Consider the following 14,627-nt stretch of genomic DNA (forward strand, 5'->3'; position numbering starts at 1 on the left):
ATGGCACTGTGTATACAAGTAGTGCTATATAAATGCAAATATCGATATATATGGATACAGAGAGAGCAATCGTGCTATAAAATGCTAAATATTTAGTAATCATTTGCACAAAGGGCAGGGATATTTTTTATCTCAGTTATGGAGGGTATAACACAGCAGAGCAGGGTCATTTGACGTAATAAAAACAAACATTTTTTTTTTTTTAAATCTACAAATCAAAGGGAACAGAATCCGGCAGAGGCACAAATAATGAGTGCAATTAGGACACGGCGCCGCGTCATCTCTCTCTTTGCTGAATGAAAAATACAGATTTCCACCTCAGAAGATTTTTCACCCCTAACAGAATATTGCCCTGAGCCAGGCTCGTTATTGATGTGTCAGCAGGAGCATTTGTACAAGGTCAGGCAGGGGTGGCTTTTGTGTGTAAAGAAACCGGTGGTACTGTAACTCATTACACATCCCACTGTACAGCCGCTCATGTTGTGATTAGGGTCCCCGGCCAGGAAAATCAATCCGAATTAACCCTGAGCAGGAGAGATCCTATCAATGATACTGGGGGGAGCTTGGAACGGGTATCAGCAGCTCCTTGCCCAGGTTCTGGAACCCCTTTCTCAGAAGCACTGACAGTTTATTACACTTAAGGGGTTCTGCAGCAGCTGAGACTAAGTCATTGCACAGCAGTCCAGTCCAACAAGTACTCCAGCAACTGTTGTAAAACTACAGCTCCCAGAATTCCTTAGCTATTAGTTGATGCTTAGTTCAGCATTTTAGTTCAGCATTGGGTGTAACTAAAATCTCTGGTGTGCCCTCCTAATTAGCGCGCATTCGCTTCAACAGTAGCTAGTAAGGTAAAATTTGGACCACCCTATTTTTACATATATAAGGCCCTAAGAATTTCATGATGTCATTGGAGGAGGAATATTTACCACTCTCGAGCATACTAAAACCGACGCAAATTTGGGCACACATTGACACTTTGCAACTTGCACCCTTTCAGCCTACTCCGATGAATTATGCGCAAGTGCATTGATCAGTGGAACCTAGAATTACTGTCAGTCTGGGCCTGGCGTCGATTCCGAGGTTCCCTTAGCAGGTTTTCGCCCACTGACTCGAACCACGTGAATTGGGCGCTAGTCGAACACAACACAAATGCAAGGGATAAAAAAGGTGCCGCAACGTGCTGCCCATTGAGCCGAAATGGATGTCCATATTGATGCAGGATGCACAGGGTGATGCACTGATGCTGGAATTCTGAAAAATACTGCATTTTGGGTAAACACAGTGATTTTAGCCCAGATGCAGGGGAGCCTGGGGAAAAGGTGGGCCCAGACTGTGGGGTCTGCTTCCTCTATAGCTAATTGAAAACCCCCTCCTCCCCAGCCGTTCTCTTACCTGGGTCAATGAAGGGGGGCGCAAGTCAGGGCTTGGAGTTGGTGGGGCGGAGGAAAGATGAGAAGTGGGCGGGAGGATGGGGATCGGAGTGTGCTGGGGCCCGGCAGGGGGGCCCGGTGCACTCTAGTTACGCCACTGGTGGATTCCCTGAGCCCCCGGAATGGTGAGCGTGGGAGGAGGGCGTGAGGGGGTTACAATCACCCCTGGACAGGGAGATTAGTCACCCATGATAAATCTGCACGATCGTGGGATACTCATCTCTAGTGATGAACGAATTTATTCACCAGGCATGAATTCACATCGAATTCCCCCGTGGGAATACATACGCGTTGCTTCGTTTTTCCAAAGTCGCCGTAAGTTTCTTGGTGAGGAAACTTCAGGGCGTCTTAGCGATTCGTGTGTTTTCCCTCCAGTGATTTACACGATCACTGGTGGGAAAGCAGTTCAGGAAGAATGCAAGAAAACATCGTATTAGGGCAGAGACACACGCTCAGATTCGGGGAGATTAGTCGCCCAGCGACAAATCTCCTTTTCTTTGGGGTGACTAATCTCCCTGAACTGCCTCCCGCCAGCAATTTACATTCTAGCCGGCGGGAGGCAGTTCGGGGAGATTAGTCACCCGATGAAGAGATTTGTCTCTGGGTGACTAAATCTCCCCAATTCTGAGCATGTCTCTGCCCTTAGGGTGGCAATTGGTGTGCTTTATTTTCTGAAGTCGCCCGAAGTTGCCGCACGAGGAAACTTCGGATGACTTTGTAAATGAAGCTCTCTGAGTGCCATCCCGCCAGCAATTTACATTCTAACCGGCGGGAGGCAGTTCGGGAAGATTAGTCGCCCCACAGAAGAGGAGATCTGTTGCCGGGCGACTAAATCTCCCCGAATCTGAGCATGTCTCTGCCCTTAGGGTGGCAATTGGTGCCCTTTATTTTCCAAAGTCGCCCGAAGTTGTCTCACGCGGAAACATCGGCCCGCCAGCTCTCCCGCCAGCGATTTACATTCTAACCGGCGGGAGGCAGTTGGGGGAGATTAGTCGCCCCCGAAGAAGAGATCTGTTGCTGGGCGACTAAATCCAACCAAATCAACTTCGGGCGACTTTAGAAAACGAAGCTCTCCAAGTGCCATTAACGCTGTCGGTTTACATTCTAATCTGAGGCGGTTCGGGGAGATTAGTCATCCCGAAAAAGAGGGAATGACTAAATCTCCCCGAATCTGAGTGTGTGTCTCTGCCCTTAGGGTGGTGGCACACGTTGGTTACTTGGGGAAATTAGTCGCCCAGCGACAAATCGCCTCTTCTTTGGGCAACTAATCTCCCTTAAATGGTTTCCCGCCGGCTAGAATGTAAATCGCTGGCAGGATGGCACTCGGATTGCTTCGGCTTTCCGAAGTTGCTGAAGTTTCCTCATGCCGGCAGGAAGGCATTGCGGGAGATTAGTCGCCCGAAGAATAGGCGATTTGTCACTGGGCAACTAATCTCCCCGAGTAGCCACGTGTGGCATCTAGACCCTTATACAGTAGCTACACCCCAAATAAACTGCAGGGCATGGTCCTATCTCAGCTGTTCCTATACACCATCATTTTCATCCCATGTGACACCCACAATCAGATTCATTTGCACTGAGTTTTGCTCTGGACAAGAAGTAGCTTTTGGGCAACTCTGTCCTTTTATCACGTGTCTCACTGCACCCCAATAGTGTGAGGTCTGTCTCCACTTGATCCTACCGAGCCCTCCCATTAAGAGAAGGTTGATCCCCTTGACCTTGGCTGACCCCCTCCCGTGCTGAGCAGAAGCAGTAGCAGCAGTCGCAGTCGCAGCAGCAGCAGCAGAAGGGAGAGGTTTTGCTGCAGTGTCTCTTTGCCGCTACACAGAGGATTGGCTGAAAGCGCGGCAGACGCGTCTCGCTTGCGATGCCCAGAGGTGTCCGATCTGCCCGGAGCCGTTAGCAACAAGCAGCCCCCGCACCGGTGCTTTCCATTCCCCCTCCCCAGGCAGAGGGGCTGAGAGCCGGCGAGCAGGGGAAGGACGAGGCTGGGAGATGTGGGGAGAGGGAGATAGAAGCGCATGTCTCATCCTCCACTAGACGCTCCCTCCAACTGCGACTCCACCATCTTTGCATGTGCAACACTGGCAGCCGGACATCAGCAGCTCTCCCGGGGGCTGCGGGGAACAACATGCCCAGGACGGATCTCTGCTGCCGCTGCCGCTGCTGCTACTAAATCCACTGCGACTGCTTCACTTCCCTTCTAGTGGCTTTTTTTTTTAGTCTTGTCGCCCTCCATGCGTCTCAGCGGCGTCTAGACTGGGAGAAAGAGAGAAGAGAAGATGCGGATGATTTACCAGCAGATGCTCCTGGTCTTCTCTGGCTTTTGGGGGCTTGTGATGGGGGCCTTTCCTGGCAGCGTCCAAATAGGTAAACTGGGGGGGGGGTTATTCTAGGGGAGTCTTTAAACTTATCCACCCCTGGTGCCTTCAAGTTACAAAATACCCCCATTGCAGCAGGGATAGACATTATAAGATGCCCAGACTCTTCTTCTCCTGCTGCAGTTGCTTTTATACAAGGGCTCTGACATAGGGGACCCCCTAGTTGTGTGTCTTGCAGGTGCTTCATTTACTCCTCCAGGAACTTGGGGATTGCACCAACTGCACCTGCCATGGATAGTCTGCTCCCAACAGGGCTGAAACACCATTTTAATCCCCTACAGCTGCTGCAGAACCTCTTTGTAAACTTGCACAGCGAATCAGCCCAGCTTCTTTCCGAAAAGAGGTTCCGCAGCAGCCTCATTTTTTTTTAATTAGCCTTTTATAAAACAGCTCTCAGAACTTCCACAGAAGGGCTGGAACTGAAAACAGCCACAAATAAAGAGGTTCTGCAGCTGCCTGATGGTTTAGCGGCAGCAACGTTGGATTAAACGAGGGCAATTTCCACCGTCCTGGGGGTTAATGATTACCAGGCAGGCCCATCTGTCTCTGCAGTGGTTGATCTGCTTTCAGAGCTAGTGAGGCTCAGAGATGGGGGCAGTGGATGCTGCAGTGGAGTTGGAGGGAGTCCTGTGCGGATCTGGGTTTCTGGTCCGTGCCAGAGATAGAGACAGAGACACAGAGATAGAGATAAAGAGATGGGTGCAGGGATGCTCTGGATCCCTTTCTAAATCATTGTAATAATTCTGGCTCAATTCTCACTACATTGAATTGTAAACTGTCAACTGGAAGCAAATGGTTAGTTCTTTTGGAACAAAGGAACAGGAATGGTTAATGCTACTAGTTAACCAGTTACTGCCACCCTCTAGCTGATTCCCAAAGGCTTGCAGCGGGCGCAGGGCAACATCAGCTTTAGGGCCACTGGTTGGACATCCCTGTATTATCATCAGTGTTTTTTCTTCTACTTGGGGGGTCCTTTAGTGAATCTCCACCAACACAGACCCCACCCCCCCTCCCCAATCATATCATTCATAGATTCATAGTCCATAAGGCGGCTGCTAATGAGATTCAGTGATCCGGCGACTCCGGTGTCCTTGTGTAATAATATCATGTTGCAGTTGAGACCCAAAGTTAATTTCATTCCCCTGATAATCCCTTGCCCAGCTGAAGCAGCATGCACCGTGTGGGGCTCTCAATCACCCATGGGTGCATTGGGACCTACTTAACATTCATAGAAAACTAAAGGGATTCAAAGGTCACAGTGATTATATCAGCCATTCACTGTTATAATAGTATCCGGCATCCGTTATAGACCTAAAGATAAATGCAGCCACAGCAGCATTGGTACCGTGTAGCCAGCAATATCTGCTGTAGATACAGTGTATGGTTAAATGAGTGTTGGCTGCAGCCTGTAATACCGAGTAATGCATGCATTGTCACCGTAATTAATGGAACCCTATTCCTGGCACCTGGAAAGGAACAGAGCTTTCTAAACCTAATTTTGCCCTATTTCTGATTTTATTTTCCAGGTGGACTTTTCATTCGAAACACAGATCAGGAATATACCGCTTTTCGGTTGGCGATTTTTCTCCATAACACCAGCCCCAATGAATCGGAAGCACTTTTTAATTTGGTTCCTCATGTGGATAACATAGAAACATCCAACAGCTTCGCTGTCACCAATGCCTGTAAGTATTAATCCCCCCCCCCAGAAGCAGAGCTTGGGGGCTGAATGTAAAAGGGATGTGCTACAATGGAGGGGGGGTAATGATTCCTCTTTCCCATGGCCGGGATAGAAAGCCAAGGGATAAATACTTGTTAGCTTCTGACCTCGCACAATCCACTTGCTGACTAATCAAATATGACATTTCCTTGGTAATGCAATGCAGAAAGCGGCAAAAAAAAAAAAGGAAACATTTGGGTGGGGGGAGGCTGGGAAAGGAGGGAGCGCGTGTGACATTGAGATTTATGCTCATTCCCTCCCTCTCGAGAAGCCGGAGATTTGTCCTTTGTGAAGACCTTATAAAAGTGCACATTAAATAAGAATTATACACTTACATGCAATTAGCGGCTGCTGATATATTGTAGGTTGTCACCAGCCCCTTACCGCAAAAGCCATAATTGGAATGAACACAAACTGCAGGAGTGAATACCCTCATCATCAGTATATACCTGGCACGTCCCACCTACAGGCCCGGACTGGCAATCTGTGGGTTCTGGCAAATGCCAGAGGGGCTGCTGTAAGTTGCCATAGACAGTCACTATTTATTGGGCTGGTGAGGGGCTGCTTGGGCCTCTGTGTACTTGGAATGCCAGGGAATATTGTGAATCCCAGTCCGGACCTGCCCACTTCCATCTGTTGACAAACTAGAACTTTCATTGTCTGGCAGTGGATGGGATGCTGGGAGTTCTGCAACAACAAAAATTTACCTTAAATAGCGCTTATAATAATAATAATGTGATTAGTTTTCATACAGCCATAGGGCAAGTGGTAAGGACAGGGCCTCTGTGTCTGCTGCCGCTCCTTTAATTAAGTCAGCGGACGGGTAGGGGGTGGGGCATCTGCGTGCCTCTCGCTCTACCGTGTTGGGTGAGAAATGCAAAAAAAAAAAAATGCTGGTTTGCACTCATTTTAACACTCTCAACCCTATCTGTGGTTTCCTCATCTAACTGAATCTATACCCTTCATAATACTGCACTAGTGGTGTGCGGGTCGAGAAAGGCCCGACGTTAGAGCCTGGAAGCCGGCAGTGCTGGGCCGAAGATTTTGTGTAGGAGCAGGCCTGAACCCTCCCAACCTGCGGCCCACAAATCACTATACTGCACCCCCTGGTTCTCTAAAATTATTTTGAGTTGTGCTTCATCACCCAGTGCAAAAAGTACAAACACACCAAAGTGCATAAGGGTCAGGGCTCATATTCGGGGAGATTAGTCACCTGGCGACAAATCTCCTCTTCTTTGGGGGGCGACTAATCAACCCGAAATGCCTCCTGCCGGCTAGAATGCACTCGGATCGTTTTGTTTTGACAAAGTCGCCCGAAGTTTCCTCGTGAGGCAATTTCGGTGGACTTGGAAAACGAAGCGCTCCGAGTGCCATTGCACCGGAGATTTACATTCTAGCCGGCGGGAGGCAGTTCGGGGAGATTAATCGCCCTGAAGAAGAGGTGATTTGTCGCGGGGCGACTAATTTCCCCGAATCTGAGTGTGTGCCCTGACCTTAGGGATGCAGAAATAGACTTTGCCTTAAAAAAAGTCCCAATCTCCATTGTCATCTGGCCAAAAGGCACCAATTGATAAAAGAGAGAGAAAACACAAATGACCTCCAGAGAGGTCCCAAGCCCAATGGCTACACATCACCTTCTAAATTTACTAAAAGACCTAGGAGTCAGTCATATTGCACCAAATACAAGAAAGATACAAATATAAAAGTAGCAAAGTGACAAACAATCGAGATAAAACTATATACAGTAAATAAGTAAAAAAGGTGCCCCAAAACTTACACTTACACAACAATGGCCGACGTCCAATCAAAATTTTCCTGCCAGCCTGATTGATGAACCGACCGGTATCCAAGTTTTCTGCCGATGTCGGTCGGCTCGTCTCCCACTATACACGCACCCAATATTGTACAAAAAAAATTTCGTACAATATTTTCGTACAATAGTATCGGTTTGTCTATGGCCACCTTAAGTGATAACGATCAGATTCTCATTGGAGGGTTTTTCTGCATATTAGTGAAACTGGCGCTGCTTGGGGCAAAAGGGGTGGTTCACCTTTAAGTTAACTTTTAGTATGTTATAGAAAAGTCAATTCTAAGAAGCTTTTCGTTGGTCTTTATTATTTTTTTTTTGTTTAATAGTTTTTTTTAGTTATTTGTCTTCTTCTTTTTCTGGCTCTTTCCAGCTTTCAAATGGGGGTCACTGACCATATAAAATAACTGTAAGGCTAAAATTGGATTGTTATTGCTCTTTTTATTACTCATCTCTTTATTCAGGCCTCTCCTATTCATATTCCAGTCTCTTATTCAAATCAATCCATGGTTGCTAGAGTAATTGAGTGGGACCCTAGCAACCAAATTGCTGAAATTGCAAACTGGAGAGCTGCTGAATAAAAAGCTAAATAACTCAAAAACCACAAAAAATAAAAAAACAATTGCAAGTTGTCTCAGAATATCCCTACATCATACTAAAAGTTAACTCAAAGGTAACCCACCCCTTTAACCCTTGATAACAGTGTAATGCATGATGGGATTTGTAGTCCAGGAACAATGTAGTAAAAGGAGGCTGAACCTGCGGTGCTTGCAGGTTACATAAAGTTATAAAGTTACAGGCAAGGAGAAGACATGAAATATGTGCCCCTGTCGGCAATTGGTTTGTGCAGCGGTTACTCTGGATTAGAGGAATTAGGGAGGCAGTGATGTGGAAGGTTGACTTTATAAGTAGGTTGACGCTGATGCTTGATCTGCTGATGTCACTTAAGGCTGAATCGCTCTTATATTCTGGGTTATAAATGTCCGTTATCATCACATAATGCATACATCCTCGGCGGGAGGCTCCCTGCCCCCTTCTAGGGGGTGACAAATCGAGTTAGAATCAGCTATAGCTGGTTTCACAAAGGAACCAGAACACGTCACTGCTTCTTCTTATTAATAATAATAATAATAATAATAGTACGACCAGGGCTTCATATCCCAGAATGACATTTCTATAATGTACGTCCCCTTTAAAGGGGTGCTTTACCTTTAAGTTAACTTTTAGAATGTTATAGAATGGCCAATTCTAAGAAACATTTCAGTTGGTCCTCATTATGTATTTTTTTGTTATAGTTTTTTGAATGATTTGCCTTCTTCTGGCTCTTTCCAGCTTTCAAATCTAAAAACAAATGCTCTATTAGGGCTCTTACTGACGAGCATTATTAACTGCGCTCCCCTGCGTTCCGTTTTTCTGCGTTCAGCCGCAGGGGAGCGCAGGAATAAACACATTATATTTTTTCCAATGGGGCTGTACTCACACAGGCGCATGTAGGCGCCGAACGCAGGTTGAGATGCAACATGCTGCATTTTTCCTGCGTTCGGCGCCTACATGCACATGTGTGAGTACAGCCCCATTGGAAAAAATGCGTCTATTCCTGCGCTCCCCTGCGGCTGAACGCAGAAAAACGGAACGCAGGGGAGCGCAGGTAAAAACGCTCATCAGTAAGAGCCCTTAGACTGCACATTTATAGCTATTGCTACTTTTTATTACTCGTCTTTCTACTCAGGCCTCTCCTATTCATATTCCAGTCTCTTATTTAAATCGGTGGCTGGTTGCTAGGGTAACTTGGACCCTAGCCACCAGATTGTAGAAACTGCAAACTGGAGAGCTGCTGAATAAAAAGCTAAATAATTCATAAACCAACAATAAAAAATGAAAACCAATTGCAAATTGTCTCAGAATATCCCTCTCTACATCATACTAAAAATGTAGTTAAAGGTGAACAACCCTTTAAACATGGAGAGGGGGATGGGGGAGAAGAAATCCCTTAGCCAAAACAGGAGTGATAGCTCACATTTTGTCTAAGGGATTTCTTCTCTGCCATCTCCCCCTCCCAGTTTAATCCACAATCAATTTCATCCATTTCTTTCTTGTAAGAGAGGCTGAATTTGCATTTGTATTTGCCTACATTATTGCAGCCCTCCACCCCCATCAATTATACAGACCAAGCACTTTCCTTTGGGGCTTTAGTGTGCGGTCATTAGTGAGCTCAGGGATACCAAGTCCCTTCAATGTTATTAGCCGCCATCAAACTGATGATTTAGCTATGCAAATTTTTTTTTTTAATATATGTTTTATGACTTTATGTTCCCAAATGAATCCTTTTTTTTTTTTGGTCAACCAACTGACTCATTGTATTTGACAGATGACCATTTCGGTCAGTGATGTGTGCTGCTCGGCTGAGAAACTGCTGACCGACTCTTACTATCCTGGTACAGCTTAATGACTCATGTTGTAGAGGGAGGGCATCGCAGCATGAGTCAGTTGGTTGCATCAGGGAAAACTAACTTCCAATTGGTTGCTATGGATGACTGCACTGCTGTAATTTAAAGGGGTCGTTCACCTTTAAATTAACCTTTAGCATAATGTAGACAGTGAGAAAATCTGCAATTGGTCTTCATTTCTTAGTATTTCTGTTTCTTTCACTATTTCGCTTTTTTGTTTAGCAGCTCTCCATTTCAGGATTTCAGCTGCAATCCTGTTGCTAGGGTGCAGTTTACCCTAGCAGCCAAGCTTCGCTTTGAAAGAGAGAGACGGGCATATGAAAAGGAAGGGGCCTGAATAGATGGATAAATAAAAATTGTAGCCTCAAAGAGCAATCATTTTTTGGCGGCTGGGGTTAGTGACCCCCCATTTAAAAGCTAGAAAGGGTAGAAGAGGAAGGCACCTAATTCAAAAACTTCCAAAAACAAAAAATGCAGACCAGTTGAAGAGTTATTAAGAATTGGCCATTCTATGACACATACTAACAGTCAACTTAAAGGCGAACAAGCATTACATTTATTTCCCATAGGGGTCATTTACTACTTGGAGGCAAGGTAGAAAGTGCAAAAAATGGGCACAATCCACGTGGTTTTGGACTTTGCACCCTTCCTGATAGAATTATAGCAGCAGGTTCCTGATTTAGCATGAAGACCTGCATGGGCACAATGTGCAGCTCTCTCTATTCATGCAGGGTGGGGGTAGGCATCTCTGTGTCCCCCTATCTGTCATTCATATGGGCAGTTTTAGAGTAAATGGGCTCTGTATCCACCACCTGCCCTATAGCAACCTGACCCAGATACATTAAGGGGCACCCCTTAGTGTTCTTGCATTTTTGTCTGATCTCATAATGAACTGACCCTTTAGTCTTTTATTTTTAGAAAGTAAGGGCCCTTACTCACGGGCGTTTGAAGCTACGATGCCCTGCGTTACGGTTTTATGCATTCAGCTGCAGGGGAGCGCAGGAGTAGACATGCTTAGTGATGGGCGAATTTATTTGGCAGGCGCGAATTTGCGGCGAATTTGCGAGATTCGCCGCCAGCGAATAAATTCGCGAAACGCCGGCGTCAAAATTTTTTTTAAAAAAAACGGGCATGGCGTCAAAAACGGACGCCGGCGTCAAAAAAACGGGCGCCGGCGTCAAAAACGAGACGTCGGCGCCGTTTCGCGAATTTTTCGCCGTTTCGTGAATTTCACCCATCACTAGACATGCTGAATACTTTTCAATGCGGCTGTACTCACACAGACGCATGTAAGCGACGAACGCAGGTTGGGACGCAGCATGTTGCATTTTACCTGCGTTCGGCGATTACGTGCGTCTGTGTGAGTACAGCCGCATTGAAAAGAATTCAACATGTCTACTCCTGTGCTCCCCTGCGGCTGAACGCATAAAACCGGAACGCAGGGGAGCGCAGCTTCAAACACCCGTGAGTAAGGGCCCTAAAGCAGTATTCTGGCCTTTGTGCTGTGCAGGGATACGACAGTACAAAGGATCCCCCACATGTCAGCTGTAAAAGGGAAATAAAGGGCAAGTTCATCTTTACAGAAACAGAAAGACTTAAAATATATTGCATTGGTCTGTCTAGCCTGCAACTGAAAATAAGTCTGAATATCAGGGTCAGTGAATCGTCTGTTTTATTGTTTATTTCTCTTTTCAGGCCATCCAATACTTATCTTCCATATTGATTTAACATCTGCTCCCTGGTTAATAGGGTAATGAACCCCTAGCAGCCAGTTTAAATTCCAAACCAGAGAAAGAGGTGTGTTTGTGTGGCCATATCCTTACAATATCCTTTAAGGGTAATCCTTATATTTTACAATAGGAGGTACATTATCCCCTACATACAGACAGCTTTATGGCTTAGTCACATGCATTGGAATTACACACATATAATTAAAGGAAAAAGCTTCATTTTGCAAGACCTCCCGGCCCATGCATATTTATTGGAACTAATATGAAACATCCCATGAGCCCCGGTTCCTTATGAAAGCCATTGATTGGCTGCGTTTAGCGGAAACATCAATAACAAATTAAGTACTGGACAATGTGTTGTCAATAGGATTCAGAACAGATGGCATCTTATTTGTCAGAGCATAGAGAGAGGGAGAGAGAGAGGTTCAGTGATTACTGAGGAGCCTCTGTGGTGAGGGTGGGTCAGAGGGTGCTGTTGGCAGGGCAGTGATGGAATGCTACAAGGATTGATGTCACAATGTGATTTAGTTAATGCAGCCTGTTCATTCTGATTTCCTATTATCCAGAACTCCAGATCTCATTTTTTTTTTCTGGTAGATCCAATTGACAAGTTGTGTCTATTGGTTTGAGGCACAAGGAGATCCACACCTTATACCCCTCACCCATTTAATTAATGAATCAGTTCTCTTGTGTGTGTATCAATACATTGACATGGATAAAAGTAAAATACACCCTTTCTGGATAGGTGTAAGTTCACTGCCTGTTTATGGAAATGGCCAGTATAAAAACGTTGACACGTGCATGTTCTGTACAGGGAGCCTTATTTTGGGGAAATCGGAGTTCTGCATATGGCTGGGAGTTGCCATACTGGTTGCCTTTACAGATGTATATAAGAAATGTGATGAAGTAAATTGAATGTAATGAAATAATGGCCTTTAGTGTTTATGAACAGCAGCTGATTGTTAATCTGGATTTGCTTAGCAATTGCATTTAGTTAAGTGTTTTTCAGATATGGGGGGAGGGATATTGCTTTTGAGCCCATTATAGAACTGTCCATGTCAATGGTCTCTTTAAGATACACGTGTTAGTATCACTTTAACATATCATTTCTAATGTATCACGCAGGTATACAGTAAAAAAATGCACATTTAAGGCCGTGGTTGTTTAACTTTTTTCCAGTTCAAGCCCCACTTGAAGGTTCAACCTTTGACCAGGGCCCTCCTTTAGCAAAAAAACAAAGTTACAGATCTGTTATCTGGAAACCTGTTATCCGGAAATCTCAGAATTACAGAAACGCCATCTCCCATAGACTCCATTTTATCTAAATAATCCAAATATTTTAAATGATTTCCTTTTTCCTCTGTAATAACAAAACAGTAGCTTGTACTTGATCCCAACTAAGATAGAACAAATACTTAGCGGAAGCTAAACCAGCCTATTGGGATACAGGTATGGGATCCGTTATCTGGAAACCTGTTGTCCAGAAATCTCAGAATTGCAGAAAGGCCGTCTCCCATAGACTCAATTGTATCCAAATAATTCAAATATTTTAAATGATTTCCTTTTTTCTCAGTAATAATAAAACAGTAGCTTGTACTTGATCCCAACTAAGATATAATTAATCCTTATTCAAAGCAAAACCAGCCTATTTGAATTATTTAATGCTTTTATGATTATCTAGTAGGCATAAGGTATGAAGATCCAAATTACGGAAAAATCCCTTATCCGGAAAACCCCAGGTCTTGGATAACATGTCCCATGCCTGTATATGAAAATCATGGTGTATCAGCTATTTAGCCATAGGTTGTACAACATACAGTATAGGGCATCTAATTAGTTCTCCCCAAATCTCACCCCCAACTGGCAGTTGGGTTGAGTGCCCCTGCCACTGTGCCAAACCACTGCTCCCATCAATCAATCATCTGAATAACCTGAATCATGGCAGGCATGAGGAAACAAACAAGCTGAAAATGATGATCCCTTTGGTGTTGGGTCATTGGCCAACTGAAAAATGGTTGAGCCCAGCTTTTGTATGGCCCAGTCATGTGTGTGTGTGGCTCATTTGTAAATATCTGATTGGCTTACCGGTGAATCAGATTGAACCCATGATCAGCCATCTTTAGATCAATATAACAGGTATATCAACAAATCCTTATGTCAGAATATATATATATATATATATATATATATATATATATTATGTAACCTATGGAAAGGAAGATCTCAGCAATTTCACATCCTTGAAATAAAAGTTCACAACGTGCAGGTCACATTGACCAGTAAGAAATAAAATATTCTCTTAATAATACATTAGGCTATTAGACGTCAGCTCTGATTTCCCTGTAAAGCGCTCGCCCTGTATCCTTGTGCCTTTATATGGTAACACAGCTCCTCTGGGACTTCTTATGTAATTATGGCCTCAGTGACACACCATTGGGGATACGTCAGACCTTTATAATATTGCAGTGAAAATTATAATTAATGAAGCACGTGGCATTTTCTTGAATCCCTATACTGTACTGGGCACGTGAAAATGAAACATACGCGTGGCTGCATTGAAGGTCTTTGAAGCAATTCTTTTATGGGCAGGGCGCAGAAAAACATGGTTCCGGACACTAGAGATACTAGATTAAGTGCCTTAATATTCCTGCAAACTGGTGATTGTCCAGTATTTGCAGTTCGTGGACTATGTCTGTTTTTCTCTTATGCAAATGAAAAATTATTATAATAAATTTAAAAAAAACATGGCACCTGTCTTTACACTTTGCTCCACTAGGGGAAGCAGATCCCGTTCCAGGGGGGCTGCTTCATCTATAGTTGTAAAGAAATATCCCCTACTCAGCCACTCTCCTACCTGTGATCCAATAGTGAGAGATGCTAGTAGGGGCGGGGAGTGGGCTGACTTGGGGCAGGGGGCCTGGCACTGCTTTTCTCCCTGTCCTGCTCATAATTTATTACCCCTTTGGGCTTTGATATAAGCCTGTTGGTACCAGAACATGAATGAAGTCCAATGCACTGTAGATAAAATCCTTCTCTCATTAGTAAAATCCTAGCCAGAGGTGTAACTAGAGTGTGCTGCCCCCCTGCAAAAAAGGTTTGAAGGAAAGTTTAA

The 14,627-nt window shown here is 44.8% G+C and overlaps 1 protein-coding gene across 7 annotated transcripts in view; it reads left to right on the plus strand.

Annotated features, from left to right (window-relative positions):
* Positions 1 to 3,185: 3,185 nt before the first annotated feature.
* gria4.L (glutamate receptor, ionotropic, AMPA 4 L homeolog) overlaps positions 3,186 to 14,627 on the plus strand; it is a 209,384-nt gene continuing 197,942 nt past the window's right edge. For 4 of the 7 annotated variants that reach the window (XR_005965215.1, XM_041580810.1, XM_041580813.1 and 1 more), the window contains exons 1-2: positions 3,187 to 3,800; positions 5,338 to 5,496. Coding sequence is in view for 6 of the 7 variants with exons in the window: in XM_041580810.1 (XP_041436744.1) it covers positions 3,713 to 3,800; positions 5,338 to 5,496 (247 nt within the window). In the remaining variant the exon portion in view is untranslated. 7 annotated transcript variants of the gene reach the window in all.

This window comes from Xenopus laevis, chromosome 2L (genome assembly GCF_017654675.1).
Source record: "Xenopus laevis strain J_2021 chromosome 2L, Xenopus_laevis_v10.1, whole genome shotgun sequence".
Taxonomy (NCBI): Eukaryota; Metazoa; Chordata; class Amphibia; order Anura; family Pipidae; genus Xenopus; species Xenopus laevis.